General features: G+C 43.3%; 2 protein-coding genes across 4 annotated transcripts in view; one reads left to right on the forward strand and one right to left on the reverse strand.

The window, feature by feature from the left end:
• alg13 (ALG13 UDP-N-acetylglucosaminyltransferase subunit) overlaps positions 1–8,974 on the reverse strand; it is an 11,496-nt gene extending 2,522 nt beyond the window's left edge. Inside the window, exons 1-21 of one of the 3 annotated variants that reach the window (XM_088420243.1) lie at positions 8,759–8,974; positions 7,362–7,445; positions 7,249–7,299; positions 7,142–7,188; positions 6,987–7,059; positions 6,848–6,929; positions 6,552–6,775; positions 6,143–6,260; positions 6,011–6,075; positions 5,777–5,877; positions 3,789–3,874; positions 3,458–3,722; positions 3,237–3,341; positions 2,958–3,096; positions 2,038–2,188; positions 1,922–1,954; positions 1,806–1,864; positions 1,680–1,748; positions 1,511–1,616; positions 1,331–1,453; positions 1,222–1,262 (exon numbers count right to left, since the gene is read on the reverse strand). In XM_088420243.1, the coding sequence (XP_088276369.1) occupies positions 1,222–1,262; positions 1,331–1,453; positions 1,511–1,616; positions 1,680–1,748; positions 1,806–1,864; positions 1,922–1,954; positions 2,038–2,188; positions 2,958–3,096; positions 3,237–3,341; positions 3,458–3,722; positions 3,789–3,874; positions 5,777–5,877; positions 6,011–6,075; positions 6,143–6,260; positions 6,552–6,775; positions 6,848–6,929; positions 6,987–7,059; positions 7,142–7,188; positions 7,249–7,299; positions 7,362–7,445; positions 8,759–8,878 (2,142 nt within the window). In that variant the 5' untranslated portion in view covers positions 8,879–8,974. Of the gene's footprint in view, positions 1–1,221; positions 1,263–1,330; positions 1,617–1,679; positions 1,749–1,805; positions 1,865–1,921; positions 1,955–2,037; positions 2,189–2,957; positions 3,097–3,236; positions 3,342–3,457; positions 3,723–3,788; positions 3,875–5,776; positions 5,878–6,010; positions 6,076–6,142; positions 6,261–6,551; positions 6,776–6,847; positions 6,930–6,986; positions 7,060–7,141; positions 7,189–7,248; positions 7,300–7,361; positions 7,446–8,282; positions 8,342–8,758 lie in introns of those variants that run through there. The other 2 variants (XM_088420242.1, XM_088420244.1) reach the window with 2 other exon arrangements.
• Positions 8,975–20,181: 11,207 nt separating this feature from the next.
• On the forward strand, positions 20,182–21,105 carry mrps28 (mitochondrial ribosomal protein S28). The gene has a single exon (XM_088420248.1). It carries the CDS (start codon positions 20,569–20,571, stop codon positions 21,046–21,048), a length of 480 nt encoding a protein of 159 aa, XP_088276374.1. The 5' UTR covers positions 20,182–20,568; the 3' UTR covers positions 21,049–21,105.
• The last annotated feature ends 611 nt before the right edge of the window (positions 21,106–21,716 follow it).

Raw genomic sequence — 21,716 nt, forward strand, 5'->3', positions numbered from 1 at the left:
ACACACACACATACATAAATACATATATACATACATACATATATACATACATACATATATACACAGTGGGCCCCCGTGTTACGAACTTAATCCGTTCAGCGACTATGCTCGTAACTCGAATTGCTCGTATGACGGGCAATCCAAACCTATGTTAATTTGTGAATGCGTGCACCGCGTGCAAAAACCTTAGGTAAAAACATCACGACTTTATACACATATTAAAAAATAGTCACATAATCTACATAAATATATAAAGGAAAAATGACATTTACGACGTGACTTGAGCCGGGTGGAGGCGGAGGGGAGCTGAGACGAACCCGTAGAATTTATTTATTTTGTAAAATGAGAACTTGTGTCAAAGAGAACGGCGATTTCCTTCTCTTTAATCCATAATAGAGGAAGCCTCTCCATTTTGTTGTCGAGCGAGGTCCGTCCCCCGGCAAGGAAAGTCTTGCCCTTAGAAGATTGCCGAGCGGTTACGGCCATACTCATGAGCAAGGTTAACTATGCGTGCGCCTCCTTTGTATTTTTTTTATTATCTCCTGCTTTGTTTCTATTGTCATCATCCTCTTACTTCTTCCTTTACCGCCACTTGCAATTTTAGAAGCCATGTCTAACAGATAAAGTTTGCAAAGTCTTCACAACATTCCTTCCGTTTTTCACTCCTTTTCTCTCCTTCCTTCCATCCCAACCAGCTGTGCCATCTATATAAAGGCGTTCGACCAATAGCATATCGGCATCTCCGTGACTGAGACAGTGACTGTGACATTGTAAGAGCAATAGCATATCAGCATTACAATGACATGCGGGAACCATTGATTTTATTGACGCAGCAAAGCGAAAAAAAAATAGCACAGACACATTGACCGGCATGTTGGATTGTTCGTAAGACGAAAGGTTTGTGCGTAGGGGGGGACAAAAAACGTCGCGGTTCACGTTCGTAAGATGAAATGTTCGTATAAGAGGGAGTTCGTAAACCGGGGGCCCACTGTATACGTATATATTATAATTTCTTTTTTAATGCACATTGTTTTTGTAAACTGTAGTACTTGAAAAATGACTTTCTTGTTTGGCTTCTGGTTTCAGAAACAAAAGGACTGAATGGGGCGTCCAAGAATGACAGCAGCATGGTATATAATGTACTGTAGCCATCTGTTTTCTGTAAGTTTGATCATCTTCTGAAGCTCTTCATTTTATTTTGCGACGCTTTGGCAAACTCACCTGCACGCCCAGGTTGAAGTAGTACTGGAGCAGGCGGCAATCTGCAACCGGTGCCACATTAGCGCCAATGCCGGCGCGCCGCTCGGCAGGAGCGCTTGCCTGCACTCACCTCTGGGGAGGTCATTCCCGTTGGGATCATAGGAGTAAGGCGGCGGCGCTGGCACCGGGCACAGCCCCTCGCCCAGTTCGCTTGCCAGCCAGGGGGCAGACACTGCCGCCGGCGGTGCAGCCGCTGCGAGCAAAGCAAGGTAAGAAGAGGCGGGCGGGCCAATGACCACAGGCCACGCACCTGATCGAGGCGGGCCCGCGCTGGCTGGCGCGCCAGACAAAGACGAGGGCGAGGAGGCCGGGGAGGACGACGGGGAAGAGGAAGTGACTGCCACAGGCTTCGCTGCCTAACGTGCACACAGGCACATGTGACTTCCCGCAATTTGTTGCGGGGGCGGCCGCACACACACCTTCTGCGCATAGCCATAGCTCAGGTCGGCTCTTGGCGGTGACCGGGCTATGTCCCCTTCCTCCTGCTCCTGGTACAAAGTGGCGGTGATGATGTCGTGACTTTAGAGAGCATGAGCATGCCTTACCTGTGCGTTGGGGGCATGGAGGCTGGCAGCGTAGATGCCCGCCGTCGGGTAGTCGTCGTCTGAAACGCCAATTTTCCATCAACGTGGCCAAGACCGCCCCTTCTGATGTGACTCACCTTGAGTACCCAATGTGAAGTCCTCTCTCAAGTCTGGTGTGCACATGCATACACAAGTCACGTCACGGCACGGCAGGGCGGCATGCTACGGGCCTCGCACGAGCGGCACCTCTCACCTGGCTCATTGACGGCGTCGTCCCGCTCGTCCTCCGACGAACAGCCCGGAGCTCCGCCAGCAGGGGTGGGGATCGGAACCCCCGAGGGGGCTCTCTGCACCCGATAGGAGGAGCCAGGAGGAGGGGGTGGGGCTTGCGGCACAGTGGAACCCTGCGATGTCGTGTGCGTGATGAAAAGACAAAAAGTTGGAACGTCACTCAAAGAAAGATGCTGAACAGACAACCGCCCACATCTGTTGCAGTCTCAACATTTCATTAATAAATAAATCAAAGGGGTACTTTTATTGGGACGGGGGGCACTTACCACTCACCTCATATAAAATGTTAAACACTACTGATTTGCCTTTCCAACATTATGTATAATGAAGGACAAACGCTAAAAACAAGGAGCATGCACAAATCAACACCCCATGGCATTATGGGGAAAAAAAATGCTTGAACATATGCAAACATGCATACTAGAGTTGCAGTCATGGATCGACACAGGTCATCAATGTATCAAAAGATCCTTTCTCTTCAATGAGATGTTTTAAGGGCAGTGATCTTAACATGTGGAGGACAGTGTGGAAGATTTTGCAACCGCCCACCTCTGGCCACAAAAACACTGTTCCAGAAACAAATAATGTGGCAAAGAAACCTTACACTCACTTGGGTGCATCTAATATAATTAGGAATGATTATTTAAAAATAGATGTTGTGAATAGAACACATTAATTTTTTATTTTTTAAATTTATAGTGTTTTTTAATGAATAATTTAATCCTACATTGTACCTAAAAAACAATAAAAATCTGGATGTGTAAGCATTCTAGAAAAAGTCTTTTAAAATCATGTGACATGAAAGGCATTTCAGACCCCCTCAAAAACAAATCAGGAGGCACACACACACACACTTCCACAGAGTAATATGGTGGCAGTTACCGTGGCGAAAACATCATGGTTGGCATCCTCCACATGGTAGTATGCCACACCGGCATCCATCTCCGCCGATGTGTCGGCCGCATCGTCCTCGTTGAAGTAGGAACAACCTTTAGGCAGCGCCAGATGCCGACGGCTGCGACTGGGGTGCGGGGAAAAAAGAAAAATATAAGGAACAAACTTTAGGCAGCGCCAGATGCCGACGGCTGCGACTGGGGTGTGAGGGCATAAAGGGGAAAAAAAAAAAAAAAAAAAAAATCAGGCTTCATATGGCTATCTTACCGAGATCTGAAGGTGTAGCCGTCATAGTCATAGTATCGCCTGGTCGGTGGGTAATATGTCAGCTGAGGACCAATCAGATGACGGTTGACCAATCGGGTGGAGCTTCTGACCACAGAAACACATCAATCACACACACACACACACAGCAAAAAGAGACAGAACCATGTCGCTGTTAGTAGGTTGCGGGTGGACGTGGCCACACCCACCTGTCGGAGCCGTACCTGGGCGGCCTAATGGCGAGGTTTTGACCGTGCTGCTGGTGATGATGGTGGGGGGTTGCGTAGGGGTCGTAGGGCACGGGCGGCGGCGGGGGCCGAGGGTGGCCGGCGGGCTGGAAACGCGGCGGGAGGGGCGAGGGGGCTGCAGCGCCATAGCTGGAGGGTGGGGGCGCCACTAGCTCCGCCCCCTTGACCATGGCCACACCCCCTCTTGACTTTCTGAAGTAGCGATGGCGCTGATGGCGCTGGTGACCTCGCGTCTCGCCCTCTGAAGGACAAAAAAATGAGAGGGTGGCCGGGCGCATGGGAAACAGCGGGGCTGGGCCGGGCCTACCTGGGTCGCCTTTGCGGGGCGGAGCCGACGCGTTCCAGGCCGGGACGGGGTTGACGGCTTTCACGTCCGCCACGGGAACCAAATGCCTGAGGGCAGACAGGAAGATTCCACCCGTCGCACGGTTGGCAGACAAAGCACGCGTCCCGCAAAGCTTTTGCTTTTTGCAAGTGGCCGGCCGTCCCCAAAGCACCTTAGCACGTGGATAACGAAGGCTGTTGAAATGCAAAGTCGGGACATTTCACCTTTCTCTTGCCTCTACTGGCGCTTCTTTGGGTATGCAATGGAATGGCATCACAGGAAAAGGCTCTTTTACGTTTCAAAGTAAGAGCTCCTTGACTGGCACGTGAAGCAACTTTGTGCTAAATTGACTTCTGGGGACATTTGGTCACGAGTGTCACAAGTGGGGCCATTTTTCGGCCGGTGAACCAGAAATCAAAACAGCCACCTATCTTTAGGGTCGCTCAATCAACCGCAACAAAAGAGGATTCCAGAGCTGAATCACCGACACGGACGGCACAGCACTCAGTTTCAAAACTACACCACAAATCCAAAAACGCTTAACCCTGATTCAAAAGACAATTTTTTTTATAGTTATATTACAAAGTTACGATCCACTGGCTTAGCAAGACTCAATGTCATAGCTATTGAGTTTGGAGCTACAGTAAAGGACAAAAGTTTGGACACGCCTTCTCATTTTCATTGCACCGTTATGCGTCGCACTTTAGGTGCACCTTCAATGAATGGCCTATTCTAAAATTGTTTTAAAACACAGTGATCCGTTTTTTGCGGTTAATTGGTACTGGAACCGCCCTGTGATAAGTGAAAACCACAAGTAGCGCCCCTCCACCACAGAATTAAATAAATTAAATGAAATTTTAAAAATGACTTTTTTAATGTGAAAACTTTTCATACTTTACTTATTATTTAAAACAGCTATTACTGCAGTACTGCACACATATTTACTTAAATCTTAAAGTATTAAACCTTGTACAGTAACTCAACAGTTCCCCCTTTTTCATCCTTCGAAGTCTCACAGCAGCTGCGGTCACATTGGTAGCACCTGGAAGTCAAATTTGTACATAATCAAACAATGAGAGTTTAAACTTGAAATACTTGTACTATTTTATTCTAAAAGAAATCTGGGCAAGAGATTTCAAACTGTCCTGTGAACACCTTTGTGCTGGAGGCCAAGGTTGAGTGTCTTGCAGGACATTGCAAACTTGTTTTTAAGAGGGGTATTGGCACTTCTATAAGGCATGCGATTGGATCCCAATCAGTTCAGGAATTGTAATCTACTCCCGCTTGTTATACAGACCTGTACGTGCCGGTATCAATGGTAAAACACGCAGGCTGTTTCTCTGGATAGAGCCGAGACAGAAGAGCAAAGACCTTCAAAGGACCGTTGGAAATCTCTTAACTAGATTTCTTTTATAATAAAATGCTATTTCAAGAGTAAACTCTTTGTTATTATGTTTGATTATGTAGATTGGAGTTTGATTCGACTTCCGGGCGACACTAATATGATCGCGGCAAGGCTTCAAAGGATGGAAAGGGGTAACTGTTCAGTTACTGTATAAGGTTTAATCATTTAAGATTTAAGTAAATGTGTGTTCTGCAGTAGTTCCACGTCTGTGGCAAGTGTATTTATAAGTGTATTCAGTCACTTTGTCTGTCTTTTGAGAAAATTGAAGGCTTTAGGTGCACCTTATAGTGCACAAAATACGGTAGGTTAACCACTGAGGCATTCAAACTAAATTCAAACACATGAAGTTTTTTTCTTTTTTTTCTTCCCCAACCAGCTAACTATAGAAACACCAGTTGGCCATCATTAGCTGGAGAAATGGAATGAGAAGGTGTGTCCAAACCTTGGGCCTGTTGTCCGCATCAAGTCACTTTCATTATTAGCTGCCCATCATGCCTCAGATTGTTGCCATCAAGATTTTGTTGGAAACGGCTGGCCTACTTGGGATGTTTGCATGCGCGCGTACTTCTCCCCCAGCTCCTCAATGAAGACAGTGACAGCGGCCGAGTGCGTCCCCACTTCCTGGATGAAGGCGTTGAAATACTTCCCCTTGGGTTCCAAACGTACCTAAACGCACCCCCCCACCAATTTTTTTTTTTTTTAACTCCACGACATTGGCACGGTCACGCAAAATGTTGCCTGTATGTCACACAAACACAAACGAAAAGATGATTGCGCACACAAACGCCGCGGCACTCACCTGGCATTTGTCTCCCAGGAAGTACTGTCGGCCGGCAAACACCATGTAGTCTGTTTTCTGCATCTCTGAGGACGACATGGCGTGACGGCAAGGCAGGACGATGCTCGTCCAGGCGTGCGTGTTGCCTCCTACCTTTGCAGGTGTCCTGCCAGACGTCAAACTCCACATTTCTGTAAACGTCGCTGTCCAGCGACTTGAGCACCTTGTAAGGCAGAGACAGCCGGCCGGTGGGCGGAGCTTCCGACAGCGCCTGAGTACGCGGGAAGCACACGGCGAGCGTAAGGTTCGCACCACGCTACTCCGCCGTTTTTTTTCAGGCGCCTGGCGTTTGGAATGCCATGTCAAGAATATCCTCTTTATTTTGTAAAACAGCAGACTGCGTTTGGAACACCATCCAGGTCTTTTTCAAAATAGACGTCAGTCGCCGGACAGCGCAACTCAAAACAAAGGCAGAATTAGCGTGGCGCAATCTCATCGGCTCGCCAAAGAAAACGGGAGCACCGCGGGGAGGGGGGGTGTTCGTCGCAGTACGTGCTCTCACCTTCACATCGCCGTCGGCCATCGGAAGCTTCTCCTCGGCCGATTCCGCCTCTTCCCTGTGACCTCTGTCCTCGTGGATGTCAGCGCCGCCGAAATCTGGGTCGCTGCACCCCGACGGGCTGTTTCGAAAACGCCGGGCTCCCGTCCGAAAGCCCTCCACGGCCTGGCCCAGCTCCGCCTCGTCGCAATAAAACACTTTGGCGTAGAGCAGCTCGTACACCATAGCTAGACGCGCAAGCACACACGCACAGCCGTCATCTCACGTCGACTGGGTGCACAGCGGACCTTTCCACTCACCCTGGCAGAGGGCGGCGGAGGCAGGGTAACTCCTGGGGTACACGATGTCATAGTGGCCGTTGATAGAGCATGACAAGGTGACCTAAGGCGAGGACCGCGGAGTTAGCTGGGTGGCGGAGGCGGTTGGGGCCGGGCTCACCTTGTCCACGAAGCGCTCCTCGGAGATGACAGTGGCGGCTTTCCCGGGATAGCGATAGATCAGGAAGCGGCGTCTACATGCACGCGCGCACACGGGCAGGCATCAAAGCGCTGCGCTAACCTGGGCCCAGCCAGCGATCGGCCGGCTTGGCTCACCTGTAAAGCTGAGACAGGGCTTTGATCTCCACCTGACCCACAGTTTCCTAGAACACACACACATAGCCTGGTTTGAGCTTCCGCGCATCCGGGTCTGCCGCGCTCACCTTGGGGTCCTCCAGGCGCTCCAGATACTTGTCGAACGAGCCCTCCACGAACTTGATAAGGAAAGGGGTCGGGTGAGTTGCATCACGTTGCGCCCACCCACATCCAAACTCACCGGCTCAAAAACGTTTGCGTTGGCCCGCATGTAATCGGCGCATTCCTGACGAATCCTCCCGTGGTAGTTCTGAGAATAGTACAGCTACACGCACAAAAGCAAGTGAACGCAAACATTAGGGATGCTCCATTGCACTTTATCTCACATAGCACTCCTCACCCCCCCACAAAATACTAATACAGATCATTTTGACTCCGAAATAGCATTTTTCTTTCAATGAATGACAATTTTCTATATTTCTGATTCCTCCTAATATGACATGATTGTAAAAGAGAGGGCACCGTGGCAAGTCGGGATACCTTCTAATACACACACAAAAACACGAGCAAAACATCCACAAATGCACAATGAAACAAAATGTCAATGTGGATGAGTATTTTGCACAGTAAAGCAAAAGGCCTGTTTGGCAGCATTTTAGACTTGCTGCAGTTAACCGTATGCATGTACAGTAATCTCGTTTATCGCGGGAATTACGGTCTAAAAATAACCCGCCAAGTAGCCATCTTTAGTTTTTACAATTATTATACATGTTTGAGGGCTGTACAACCCCTTACAATCAACTTTTCTCAGACGGGAATGAACATTTTCTCATATTTGCCATATTATTACAAATATTTCAAACTTCATATTTGCCGCTCGCAAAGTTCAAACTTTTGTAGATTGGACACAAGAAATTATGTGTGAAATTATCAGATCGTCAACCTTAACCAAATATCAATTGTTTTGACATTTTGATAATTTAAGATTGAATCAACATCGCTGTAAATCAACTTTGGCACGGCAACAATTCGCTAAGCAATAGCCTTTTGGTGACGTGGTCTTTGAGAATGAGAGCGTGCCAAACCCGCATGGCTGCTATTACTCATTATCGAGGACCCGGTGATGCTCTCCGTTTAAGAGGGGCCAGCAAAATGCGTCTACCAAGGGAAAGACAGCACGCTGTGGCTGTTTTAGCTGAGAAAATCACTTCCCATCATGGCGAAAACCTCCAAAAGGATCCATATGCGTGATGCGGACCCTTTCACAAAAGTGAGTATGAGCCGTTGAGAAAACACAGGTACAATCTCATCATTGTTTAATCTCCAAAATTGGCCAAATCACAACAACACACACTGAAACCAACATAAAAGCCACGGAACAGTCACACACACACACACACACACACACACACACACACACACACACACACACACACACACACACACACACACACACACACAAAAAATATATATATATTAATTCCAGGGACACGCGAGCAAAGCCTGCACGCAGACAACAAGCGAAAGGCCCAAGTCTACGGGCGCTTTAGCTTTAGCCTCGTTAGCTTGAGGGAGTTATTTGCACTGGGTGGGAGGGGGGGGGGGGGGGGGGGGGGGTCGGCCGGCTCGCTCTCTGACCTGCTCTGAGACGGCCCGGAAGAGGCTGGAGGCGTCCCTGGCGACCATCTTGCGGTAGAGGCCGAGGCTGGCCAGGTAGTCGTCCATGCTGACCAAGTATTTCTTCAGGCCTTTTTGCATGCCGCCGCTGAAAGGCACCAAAACCCGGCTGGACTTGAGAGCGGCTAACGAGCCCGCCAAAAAACAAAAGAAAAAACAAAACAGCTGCAGGCCACTTAGGGCGCTGCCGCCCACGCAGCAAAGTTCGCCCCTCAAGCGAATCATAAGCTTAGGCTTGGTGGGCTTCTTTTTTGTACTTTATATTTATTTGGAACAGTATTAATGACAATTGGCTACTATGAGTATTTTTCTTCTGTCAATCATATCAAGACATGTCTGTTGTTTTTTTGTTTTTTTTTTAAGACAACACAAGTCCCCTGTTCAAACTGAATCTATCCTAATTTTGAAAGATTATAAAGGTGGAAAAAAAACTCTTTCAAAAGCATCCAATTTTAATTTTAAAAATGTATTATAGTCTAACGGAAAAATAAAATGACATGTCAATAGCAGCAGAAACCTATTCCACTCATACTTCAGTATAACATGAAACATTTAGTTGCACCACAAATTGCTAATGATGAAATGGAATTCACATGGTTTTCTAGATGCTAACTAGGATTTGAATGGGGGGGGGGGGGGTACCATGTCATTTAAATTGCAACTCATTTGATTGTATGTTTGATGAGTTTGTGTAAATTCAGTATTTGTTTTATTCCTTTTTCTTTATTTTTATGTTTTAGAGTTTACGTAAGTTCAGTATTTTTTATTCTTTTTTATTTTTATGTTTTAGCTGCTCTGGACTGCTATTGGACTAATGTTTCTGCTCCAACCGGTGCAAGCAACTCTTTGTGTGTTTTGAAACTCATTCGTGTAAGTGCACTCTATATATACATTACATATATACATACACTATCAAAACCATTCACATTTTAATAGCCTCTTAGTGATGTTTTCTATTTAGATTTTTTTTTTTTTCAAACGACAGGCTTAACTCCTCATCTCACGGCCGCTAAACTTCAAGGTTGCTAAGTGGCGTTGAAGCCCATGATTTATTTTTCATCGTTGTTGACAGAATTAATATTAAGCAGCAAACCGTTCAAATTGTAGGCATCAAGACGAAGGAAAAGTAACAAAATACACTTGGAGACTTGACTTCTCTTCCACACCATTAGAGTCAACTGCCCGTAACTCCATGGGGTTTTTATTAGACACACCCACACGCAGGTGGATCACATCAGCATGATGACATTGCATGATTACCTAAAACATTTAAACAAAAATAACTTGCCCAAGTGTCCATAAAATAAAAACATAGATTGCTACAAATTAGAGAGCATCACTCAACACCCCCACTTGTTCTCAATGTGTACTCTTAAACCCTCTTTTTTTTTTTTTTTTTTTGGTTAATACATCACTCTCCAAAAATAAATCCAGCAAACTTCATTAACTTAAATTCAGTAGCAGGCTTTGTCATTACATCTGCAACCATATCCTCAGTTGCACAATACATTAACATAACATATCCCTCCATCACTGGAGTCCTAATGAAGTGGTACTTTATGTCAAAATGTTTACATCTCTATCTGCTGACAGGATTCTTTGCTAAAGCAAGTGTACCTTGGTTGTCTTCGTAAACCACGGGCGTATTATACTCGTTTGTCAAGACATTCTAAGAGTTGTTTTAGGTATAGACACTCCTGAGTAGTTGCAGCGAGAGCCATATACTCTGCCTCACAAGTGGATAGCGCTATAGTGGGCTGCTTTTTGGTTTTCCATGATATTAAAGTGCCATTTTTGGATAGGCTGACACAGTAACCTGTCGTACTTTGCCTATCATCATCGGCTGCCCAATTTGCATCGCTATATGCATGTAGACCTAGTGCTTCACATTTTTGGTAACACAACTCCTTGTGAAGTGTACCTTTAAGATACCTCACTACATGCTTGACTGTGACCCATTGGTCATCAGATGGCTTTGCAAAGTACTGGGTGAGTTTGCTCACAATATAACTTAAATCAGGTCTTGTACAAACTGTTAAACAAATGAAGCTACCAACTGCTTCTCTGTATTTCTTTGCATCAATCATTAAGTTGGAATTGTCAGTATAGTTCAGTTTTTGTTCACAAGGTGTCGACCTTGGTTTACAGTTTATCACCTCAAACCTTCCCAAGACTTTTTCCACATACTTTGCCTGTGACATTTTCACACAGTTGTCACTGAACAAAATCAATGCCTAGAAAATGTTTCAGTTTTCCTAAGTCTTTCATTTGGAACCCGGAAGCAAGCATGTCTTTTACAGAATTTAGGGTGACTTCATTACTTGCAGCAAGTATTAAATCATCAACCCAAATCACCATTATCACCTTGTCATCTGGTCTCTCTGGTGTATACACAATGATCTGCCTGATTTTGCACAAAGTGGATTTTGGTCAAGTAATCATGCAGGACTTTGTTCCAGTTTCTGCCAGATTGTTTTAGCCCATATAGAGATTTCTGTAGTTTGTAGACCAGTTTTTCTTTGGCTTTGGATTTGACCTCATAACCCTCTGGTTGTTCCATATAAATTTCATCATCTATTGGGGCATTCAAATAGGCAGTTTTGACATCCATCTGGTGCAAAATCAAGTTTTCTTGAGCTGCTTTTTGCATCAATACTCTGATACTTGTCAAGTGTGCAGTTGGAGAATGTCTCCTCATAATCAACACCCATCTTTTGACTGTAGCCTTTAGCTACATACCTGGCTTTGTAAGTCTCTGAACCATCACTGTTTTTCTTTAGAGCATAAATCCATCTACCCCCCACTGCTTTCTTTCCCTCCGGTAAGTTATGGTAAACGTGTCATTCTCTTTTAGCGATCACATTTCTTCATTCATAGCATTCACCCATTCTTTTGAGTTTTCTGAACTTAAGGCTTCGTTGAAAGTTACCGGGATGTCACATGTTACTCTGTAGCAGTAAGCTATGTTAATTTGGACCTGGTCTGTTTCCTCATCGGAAGCATACAATGAAACATAGTCACTTAGGTAATGTGGCCTTCTCCTCACTCTGTCGGGTACCTTCTTGGCATATGCTTAGCTTCAGTTACTTCTGGTTGGCTACCCTCTTCATCCTCATTGACTGGAACCTGAACTGCGTTTGGGTTTACATTTGGCCTCATGGAGCGCCAATTTCGCTCAGCCGTTCCATTTTGATGTGGCCAATATGGTGCTGACGTCTCATGCCGAATACAATTTTTAACCATTAAAGTTCTGAAATTGCTTGCAGTGTATTTGGTTGCATTGTCAGATCGGATACGTTTGATTTTAGCATAAGGGGCTGTGTCTGCAATAAACTTCTCAGTTGCTTGTACTGTGTCACTCTTTTGTTTAAGGAAATAAACGAACACTGCACAGGAAAAATCATCAGTAAAAGACAAAACGTACTCGTACCCTCTTTTGACTCTGGGTTTATTGGTCAAGCCAAATCTGTGTGTACCAGTTCTAATGGTTTAGTCGCTCTCCTATCACACTCTCTATTTCTAGTCTGCACAAACTTACCCTGAGTGCACACATCACAATGTGGAGGTTCGTTTGTTGTACCTTTAATCTTCATGCCTAACACAACAGACTGCAACCTCTGAACATCACTGTAGTTACAGTGCCCCAAAATCTCAGGCCACGTTTGTAAATCATAACATCCATTTACTTGGTCCTCATCACATTTTTCATAGTCATTTACAGTGTGCAAATAATGAAGTCTATTGTGCACGTGAATAGGAAATTGTGTCCCATCTTTGTGAATAACAATGTCCTTGCCCTCCTTAAAGATCACTGTCGCTCCACTGGATGTCGCCGCTTTCACGGAGAAAATGTCTTGTGGATACGAAGGAATGTACAACGCCCGCTTGAGCGTTGTCTTGAGGTGTCGGCCTCTGCTGTCTATCAAGCAGACCTCTGCATCGCCACGACGCTCTGCGACGCCTTTGCATCTCGTGCCGTCAGCCAGCTCAACACAGTGTACCTCGGCCTGGAACTGCTTGTCCAAGCACCTGAACTTGGCGAGGTCATTAACTTTGTGTGAGGTTGCCCCACAGTCGACCATCAGGCCTCTCAAGTCGTCGCCACCCCGGCTTGATTGGTAATGTTCTGTTGTGTATCTCACCTTGAACGCATACCCCACCTGGTCATCTGTCCTGGTTGCTTCCTCTGCGACCTTCTTTGCATCGTCTCGCCGCCGCTGCCGTCGGCAGGTTGCATCCCGATGTGTGGAGCTCTTGCAGTGTGAACACCACAACTTTCGTTTGCAGGTGCGGGCCATGTGGCCCTTCAGGCCGCAGCTGTAGCACGCCAGATCTGCTGCTGCCTGTACAGCTCTAGCCTCACCACCGCATTCATCTCGACCTGCCTTGGTGGGCCTTGCTGCTCGCTGTGCTCGGGCAGTCATCACATTGTCCTCTGTGACTGTAGCGCGCATTTTCTCTGTGTCCTCGTAGCTTCTCAGTTTAGTCCTGAAGTCAGCAAAAAGCAATTGCGTCATCTGTTTGTGTGATATGAATCACAAATGGCTTAAATGATTCCGGGAGCCCCTTCAAGACCGTTGCTACCAACAGCCCATCACTTAAAGTCTCTCCTGCGTTTCTTAACGCTGTGATGGCAGTCTCTGCACGAATCACAGTCACACTCTCACTACTTGATTTCTAGAGCGAGGTGAGCTCTGTATACAGGCTGATAATTCTTGGCTTTCCTTTACCTGCATAATAGTTCCTCAAAATTTTGAGTGCTGCACGGCCATCATCTTGTGCCTCTCGCATCACCAGTGACAAGCTTTTGTCATCCAAGAACTGTATCAGCTCAGCATACGCTTTTTCGTTCTTTTTCTCGTCCTCTAACAGCGCATCGCCGTCACTTGTGGGTGGTCCTAAAATTGTTTCTTTCAGGCCCTGCAGACAAAGGTAACCCAGGCACTTTGTCTCCCATAATTCACAATTATTTTCATTCCCGTCGAATGCTAGTCGGGACCAGCGGCTCCTACTCAGCTCTGCCGATTGACGGCTCATGATGCCACAGCAGTGTTAAAAAAACAAACACTTCTAATAATTTGAATCAGCACCCTGGGCCCATAATCTGTTGACAGAGTTAATATTAAGCAGCAAACTGTTCAAATTATAGGCATCAAGACAAGGTAAAAGTAACAAAATACACTTGGAGACTTGACTTCTCTTCCACAACATTAGAGTGAACTGCCCGCAACTCCATGGGGTTTTTATTAGACACACCCACACGCAGGTGGATCACATCAGCATGATGACATTGCATGATTACCTAAAACATTTAAACAAAAATAACTTGCCCAAGTGTCCATAAAATAAAAACATAGATTGCTACAAATTAGAGAGCATCACTCAACAATCGTCGTCTTCCTTCAGGCGGGTGGCCAAAACGACCTAAAAAAAGCGTGGGTCACTTCGAATAAAATAAACCCTGAATACATTAAAAATGAATAAATAAAGTACCCACCCACACACAAGATAAAAAAAAACACAATTGGCCTGCATTTCTCTGCAGGATGTCTTTCTTCCTAACTTCCGGTATGGTTCGGCACCCACGTCTCGTTTGTCGCTTTTTAGCGTTGTCTTGAGAAAATATTCAACGTTAAATAGACCTATGAAATCATCTAAATAAGTGTAGCACAAAACAAACCCCAAACATTAGATTCTTAATTTTAAATTATTTTAGAGAATGAGAGACCCAACTAACAAGAAGCTATAGTATCTAGCTAGCTTAAACTGCTAGCTTAAACTAAACGTGACATAGAAACTTGTTACGTGTTTGGACGCGAGTCACGCCTCCCATTTTTTACTGGTCAACTGCAACATTTAATCAAGGAGGACCTTATGTGTCTCTTGAGGTACTTTTGACATCTATTGAAAAAATGCCCTCTACTATGACGTAAGATGGCTGTCAAAAAGACGTATCCGTGTTTTCAAATAGACGCATGCGTTTCCCCATTCGTATCCGTGTTTTCAAACTTGTATCTGTGTTTTACCATTCGTATTTGTGTTTTAGCAATTATATAAGCACGACACTCGCGAGACATGCGTGATTTACCATTCGCATGGGTATGACTCTCGCGAGACACGAATACACTCTACAACTCGTGTGTATATCTTCTTTAAATTCACGACTTTTATCATTTTTTTTAATATAACAGAATACAATACAATGCAAAATAATAACAAAAACAACAACAGCCAAGGGGATACAACCAAAAACTCAAAAACAGTGCAACATAATATTCAACAAATATATTAAAAAGACTACATACATTGCATACATTGCAGGTTTTAATGACTTTTAAATTATTAGAGAATTTTAAAGTGTTAATGTTGTAGTGTTTGACTTCACTGATTAAGACACTTTTGTTTTTGAGTGGTATATTTGCATTTGTGGATATGCCATTTAGTTAAGAGAATACAGTGATCCCTCCTACTTTGCGGTTAATGGGGGGTGTCAACCCCCCACGAAGTCTGAAACCCGCAAAGTAGGGTATCAGTTCCTAGATTTCTATGTTCGCCCCAATACAGCTGCAGTAACCATAAACAAACCTTTTTTTTAATCCTTTTTTTTTGTATTTTTTGACTTTTATTTCCTTTCTCCTATTATTTAACATTACATTATCCTTATTAACATTATTAACATTATTGTATATTCATTAAATAACTAATACTGTAATGGAATCTATGATGTAAAATTGTTTATTGTTTTTGGTTGAGTGGTTGATGAAGCCAAACAATACATGTTCAAAACAGAGAGAAAAGTCAGGGTTAGCATATGTAGAAATAAAAACACAGACATCCTTCCACAATCTGGTGGAGAAGGGGCAAGACCAAAACAAGTGGAATATATCTTTAGGACATTCTTCACAGAAAGGCCAGTTTACATTTATGTCCTTTTTAAATCTTTGTAAAAAAAAAAAAAAAAAACTTTAGTGGGGTAATCTATGAATTATTTTGAAAGATATTTCCTTTACTTTATTAGTTAGCATATATTTAGCAGGTAGATTCCAAATCTTTTTCCAGTCAAGGGAAATAACAAAGGCGTTCCAATAAGCTACCACATATGGAACTGATACGACATATTTTTGAAATAATGAGCGTATATTACGGTTACTGTTGCGAGTTGAAGAGAAGCAAATGTGTCCTATTTCGAGTTTGGTTAAATCAATTGGTAAAGTGGGTAAAAACATGGGTACTGTTATGTGTCCTGCTGTACTCTTAAATAACATAATTACTCCATTAGGAATTGAATTTCTAATAATGTTGAATTCAATAATAGGTATTGTAATGTTATATTTCCAGGATATGTTATTAATGATTCATCTGTGTTAAATAATTGCCAAACCAACAGTATGTTGTGACTAAACCAAACGGGGTAAAATAAGGACTTGTTTCTGAGAAGCATCTGTTTAGGGAAGTAGGATAGTTTTGAGGAGATTTTTTCAACATTGTAATTGCAAAATAAAACAAATTTTAGACCTCCCAATTTAGAGAAAATTAAATTGGGTATAAAATTCCAAAGTGAGGTTGGGTTTTGAATAATCTGTTTAAGGCAATTTATTTTGAAAGTGTTGTTAAAGTGGTCTAAGAAGTCTTAAGAAGTTAAGGCCACCTTTATCATAGGAGTTCATTATCACTGATTTTTTTTAATGTAGTGGTTTTTGTTTCTCCATATTAAGTTTTAAATGACATTTTGTCAATTTCATTACAGACCTTTATATTAACATCAAGATAAAGAGATGCATATGTAAGACCAGATATTACTTCAGCTTTAGTTAGCAAAATTCTTCCTTTCAATGACAAATCTCTTTGAAGCCACTGCTCTAATTTTTTCTTGGTTTTGTTCATCATTAAATCAAAGTTCAGATTTCACCTGGCTTCTCTATCTTTGGCAATGATAATTCCTAGGTGAGATGCAGTGTCTTTTATCGGTATATTATGAATGGAAGGGATGTCACAAGGTTTAAGAGCAAGTAATTCACATTTTTGAATGTTCAAGCAAAGTCCAGATGCAAAATAGAAAGTATTTATCAGATTAATAGCTAAAGGTAACCCTATCTTTCAAGAATAAGGTTGTATCATCAGCCAGTTGGCTGATGATCATTTCTCTACCTGCAATTGAAATACCTTTTAATGGACTAAGCTTAATACAGTCAGTGAGGAGCTGAGTGCAAAGCCAAAAAAGATAAGGCGATATGGGACATCCCTGCCTGACCCCGCGTTTGATGAAGAAACGGTGCCAGCATGCAATCTGATTGAGCAATTTCCATTTGGAAACATTCTTTGAATAGCACTGGTGAAGTATGAGCCAAATCCAAACTTGTCTAAGGCACGAAATATAAATTTGTGTTCAATAGTGTCAAAAGCCTTGTAAAAGTCTAAAAACAGAATAAAACTTTCATCAGAGCATAAATCTGAATAATCGATTAAATCAAGTACTAATCTGATATTGTTGGAGATATGCCTATTCCTCATTAAACCGGATCGAATCCTATCGATGATAGCCTTACCCTTTGCACGCATGGATCTGCTTCGGGTTTGAGTCGAATATGCAAATTGGGATGACGTCACCTGAAGATACCGGGCAATGTCAGTCGATCTGTGATTAGTCAACACGCATAGGCTAGGTCTTGTTGACAGCGATCTTACGCCATACGTCAACGTTACGAAAATAATATTGCCAGAAATACAAAACAAAAATGGGATTCATACAAGATTTGTTGAGAATGCAGGTAAGATACTAACAACGATGTATTTGAAACTTCCAGTAGCCTCCAGAATGAAAAAACACACTTTACAATTATGAATGATCTCTACTCATCTAAAAAAATATTACGTTTACATTTTAGTTTCGAAGACAACATGTGCACGTTCTGTAAAAATGATACTGAAGCCACGGATCATGTTTTTTTCATTTCTAATAATACAACTATTTTGGGTCTCTCTTAAATTCCAATCACTTCCAGCTCATTTTTCAATCGTTCACATGATACAGTATTTGGTGTCATGCTTATGAATGAGATATTGAAATTCCTGTAAATATCATCATATGTACGGCCAAATTTCTCACCCACAAGAAAAGGTTTTACAAATGTATCCCTGTACTGAAAAATTTTATAATAGAATTTAGTAATTATATTAAAACGTTGACGTTTATGGAAAGACCAATTGTGCAAGTAATTTACAATATCTTAAAGGAATTCCCTTTTGTAACATAAATATATTGTCTCATTGTTAGATCTTTTTTCCGCTGTCTTTTCATATACAGTGGTACCTCGGTACTCGACCATAATCCGTTCTGAGGTGGTGGTCGAGCACCGATTTGTTCGAACACCGAAACCAATTTTCCCATAAGAAATAATGGAAAGTATGTGTGCACAAGTAAATGTGCACAAGCAGTACATGATAAAGATAAAGATAAATAAAGCATTATAAACCATTTTGTATAATTTCCTTACGTTTTGGAGAGTGGTTGATGGCATAAAGGAATGGATGTGGAGAGATCGGGAGGGGGGGTTACTCCTTGGAAGGGGAATCCCCTTCCATGTTTACGCTAGGTAACTGCGACGCTAGGTTGGACACTCGTACACCACTTTCATATTTTGCTATAATTTCCTTCTTCAATTCAATAGTGGTCCTCACTGTTTTCCTCTTTGCCTTCCCCTTATCACTGTCTTTCTTTGGAGCCATTATTAAGGGCTAGAGCAACACAAAAAAGTTTAAATCCGGGAAAAAATACTCGAACAAACTGCGTACGTCTTACTCCGCTGGCGGTCTGAATTGAACCGCCGCTTACCCGCTGGCCGAGAAGGGCCGAGGAGCGCGTTCGGGTCGGCTCGGCTAGTCGAGAACCGAAAATCTGTTCGAGGTCCGATGCATTTTCTACTTGAATTTTTTGGTCGAGCACCGATTTGATCGAGTATAGAGGCGGTCGAGTACCGAGGTACCACTGTACGTCGTATTGTTTCATTATTTCTTCTTTGGTTGCTTATCTGTTTTGAAAATGTACATTTTCTTCAATTTGTAAATTGATATAAACTGCTCCTTTGGCAATTATAATATATAATAATATAATATAATGACTTTTGTACTACTGACATTTTTGTATGTCATTCTGTTAGTTAAATAAAGATTTTAAAAAATCCATACATCAACAGCTGATTGTTTGCAACGTGAATGTCCAATTTATTCGTAAATTATTTCATGAAACTGGACTGATAGGCCGGTGACCTGTGACTCCAAATCCATATATTGTTTGAAAATGATCAATATAAAATATGAATTGGTAAGGGATTAACTGTCACATAACCACAACAATAAATAAGTAAATATATATATATATATATATATATATATATATATATATATATATATATATATATATATATATATAGTAATTAATTACGGTAATCTTGATTTCTCAATAGAACTTCACTTGAGCGTTTATGTGTTCATTAAGACCAATTATTTTCCAAATCAACTGTAGCGCTTATTTATGACAGCAGAGGTCACTAGCTGTTACAGAAGCTTCCGAATTTACGAAAATTTTCCCTAAATGGCCACAAACAGCCCAAAAAAGCTTCATTTGAGCATAAAAAAATGCGCATACATTAACCTTAAGAGTGAAGCAATTGAAAGCTTCTGTTTGGCGTTCAGTTCGCCTTCAATTCGGCAATTTTTTTCTGCTTTACGCATGCGCGGCGTGACAGACTCGTTGATCGACTGACATTGCCTGGTTTCTTGATAAGACGTCATCTCAATTCACATATTCAATTCAAACCCAAAAGCAGAGGATCGATGTTCATGTTGATAATATTGTATGATTGATACCGTTTAAGATGTTCTACTGAGATTTGTATATCATTCAGAGTGATCGCTTTGTACGTACTGTATTTGTTTTGGATATGTTGCAATAATAATAATAAAAAAAGGAAAAACAAAAACAACAAAAAACAAAAGCAGAACCACGCGATTCCTGAATCCAAAAGAGAGATTCACGCAGACTTGTATTCGTGTTTCGCGAGAGTCATACTCATATAACTGGTCAAAAACGGTTATGAATGGAGAATCACGGATACAAATTTAAAAACACGGATACATCTTTTTGACAGCGATCTTAAGCCATACTTTTCTAGCACAAGGTTTTTGAGATGGCTTCATTTGTTTGTTTTTATTTTTCACCAATTAAAGCCAGTGTGCAGGATTGTTTGCTCTCATTGCATTCTGTGTTTTGAGAAGTTCTGTTTGTTGAAAATTTTTCATTTTCTATATTTCCATATTAGCGGAACTACATCACTGTCGTAAAAGTATTCGTTGTGACGTACTCTTTACGTTGGTAGTAGTTTTTTTTAACAACTCTTTTATGGCAGCTCAGCAGAAGAGCGCGAGAAGCCGACATGGAGAGTTGGACTGCACTTGTTGTAACGACTGATATTGTGAGCGAAAGGAATACATACTAAATGAGACATCGTCCTTTCTGGTGATCCTTCATTTAACAAAGTATTTACGCGAGACGTTCCCGTTATGGACATTGACGCTGCAAAGTCAACACTGTGCAAAACAGAAACTTGCGTTGTTATACGCCAGTGAAATCCACAACTGACAATGGACGGTTACAAAAAGGGGGCATTCTTTTCTATTTTCCAGGAGGAAAATAAAGGTGTTTTTTTTTTAACATTTTACTTACGTCATGGTGGTGGGCGGGGCTGAGTGGGTGAGCTAGTAGAGACAGCAAGATGGCAGCCTTACGGAAGGCGGCCTCCATCTGCCGTCGCGCGCTCGCTCTCGGTTCAGCGGCGCCAGCCCAGCCGCGGAGCCACCTCTGCTCCTCCGCCGAGGACAAGCCCAGGTCGGGTTTCGCTGCCGCCTTCGGTGCCCAATCGGAGCTCCGTCGCCGCGAGGAGGACGCCACCTTCGCGGCTCTCCTCCGCCGCAGCCCGCTGGTCCAAATGGGACCGGGCAAGGACAAGATTGTAGTGGGGAGGATTTTTCACGTGGTGGGCGACGATCTGTACGTAGACCTGGGAGCCAAGTTCCACGCCGTGTGTCGGAGGCCGGCGGCCGGCGGGGGTGAGCTGCAGCGGGGCTCCAGGGTCCGCCTGAGGCTGCACGACGCCGAGCTGAGCGGACGCTTCCTGGGCGCCAGCGTGGACGTCACCCTGCTGGAGGCCCACGCCACCCTGCTCGGAGCCTCGGACGGCTCGGCCCGCTCCTGACCCTTGCCTCAGTTCTTGTTCTGCAAATAAACTTGTGGTGCTTGCGATGCCCTCCTTCTTGACTTGTCATGTTTTTCGTGAGGCTAGCCTGGGGGTCGGGAATATGTCACTTTCAAGGAGCCATTTTCACGCCCTCTCCACGGAAATACATCATTATCATAGCTATAATAATTCTAACTATAACGCAAGTCAATTTCATTTTAAATTCATTTTAACGAAATATATTTTTATTGATAAAATTACTCTCCATATTTTGATCTTTTTGTGTCATCATTTGGTTACGCTCCTACTAGTGTTGCAGTTTTAAGTTGGGAGTTTTTAGCCAATTAGAATTCAGCTAACTTGTGTCGCCAGGCTGTAAGGAGGCTGCTAAGCCAGATGCCAGAGCATTCCATCAACACGGCTCGGGCTTCTGCGCAAGGACAGATGGATATGTGAGCGGCCTGTATAACTTAATTGACAGTTGTAATAGCAATATAACTTAATTGACAGTTGTAATAGCTAACCGAGTCATGAGATCGCCATCTAGAGGCCTCACATTTAATGTGACGTGAGTGAATGCTCACTGCAGAAAGGCGGTGCAATGCTCAAGAAGCTTTGCCTGATGGCGTTAAAATCGTAGCGTAGCTATTAGCTAACCAGTTCCGACTTGTCCATATTTCTGACTG

Source organism: Hippichthys cyanospilos, chromosome 7 (genome assembly GCF_059441005.1).
Source record: "Hippichthys cyanospilos isolate Australia breed blue-spotted pipefish chromosome 7, RoL_Hcya_1.0, whole genome shotgun sequence".
Taxonomy (NCBI): domain Eukaryota; kingdom Metazoa; phylum Chordata; class Actinopteri; order Syngnathiformes; family Syngnathidae; genus Hippichthys; species Hippichthys cyanospilos.

What these genes read in the sequence shown, in the direction of transcription:
- mrps28 (XM_088420248.1), top strand. Translation starts at nt 20,569, where the DNA reads ATGGCAGCCTTACGGAAGGCGGCCTCCATCTGCCGTCGCGCGCTCGCT.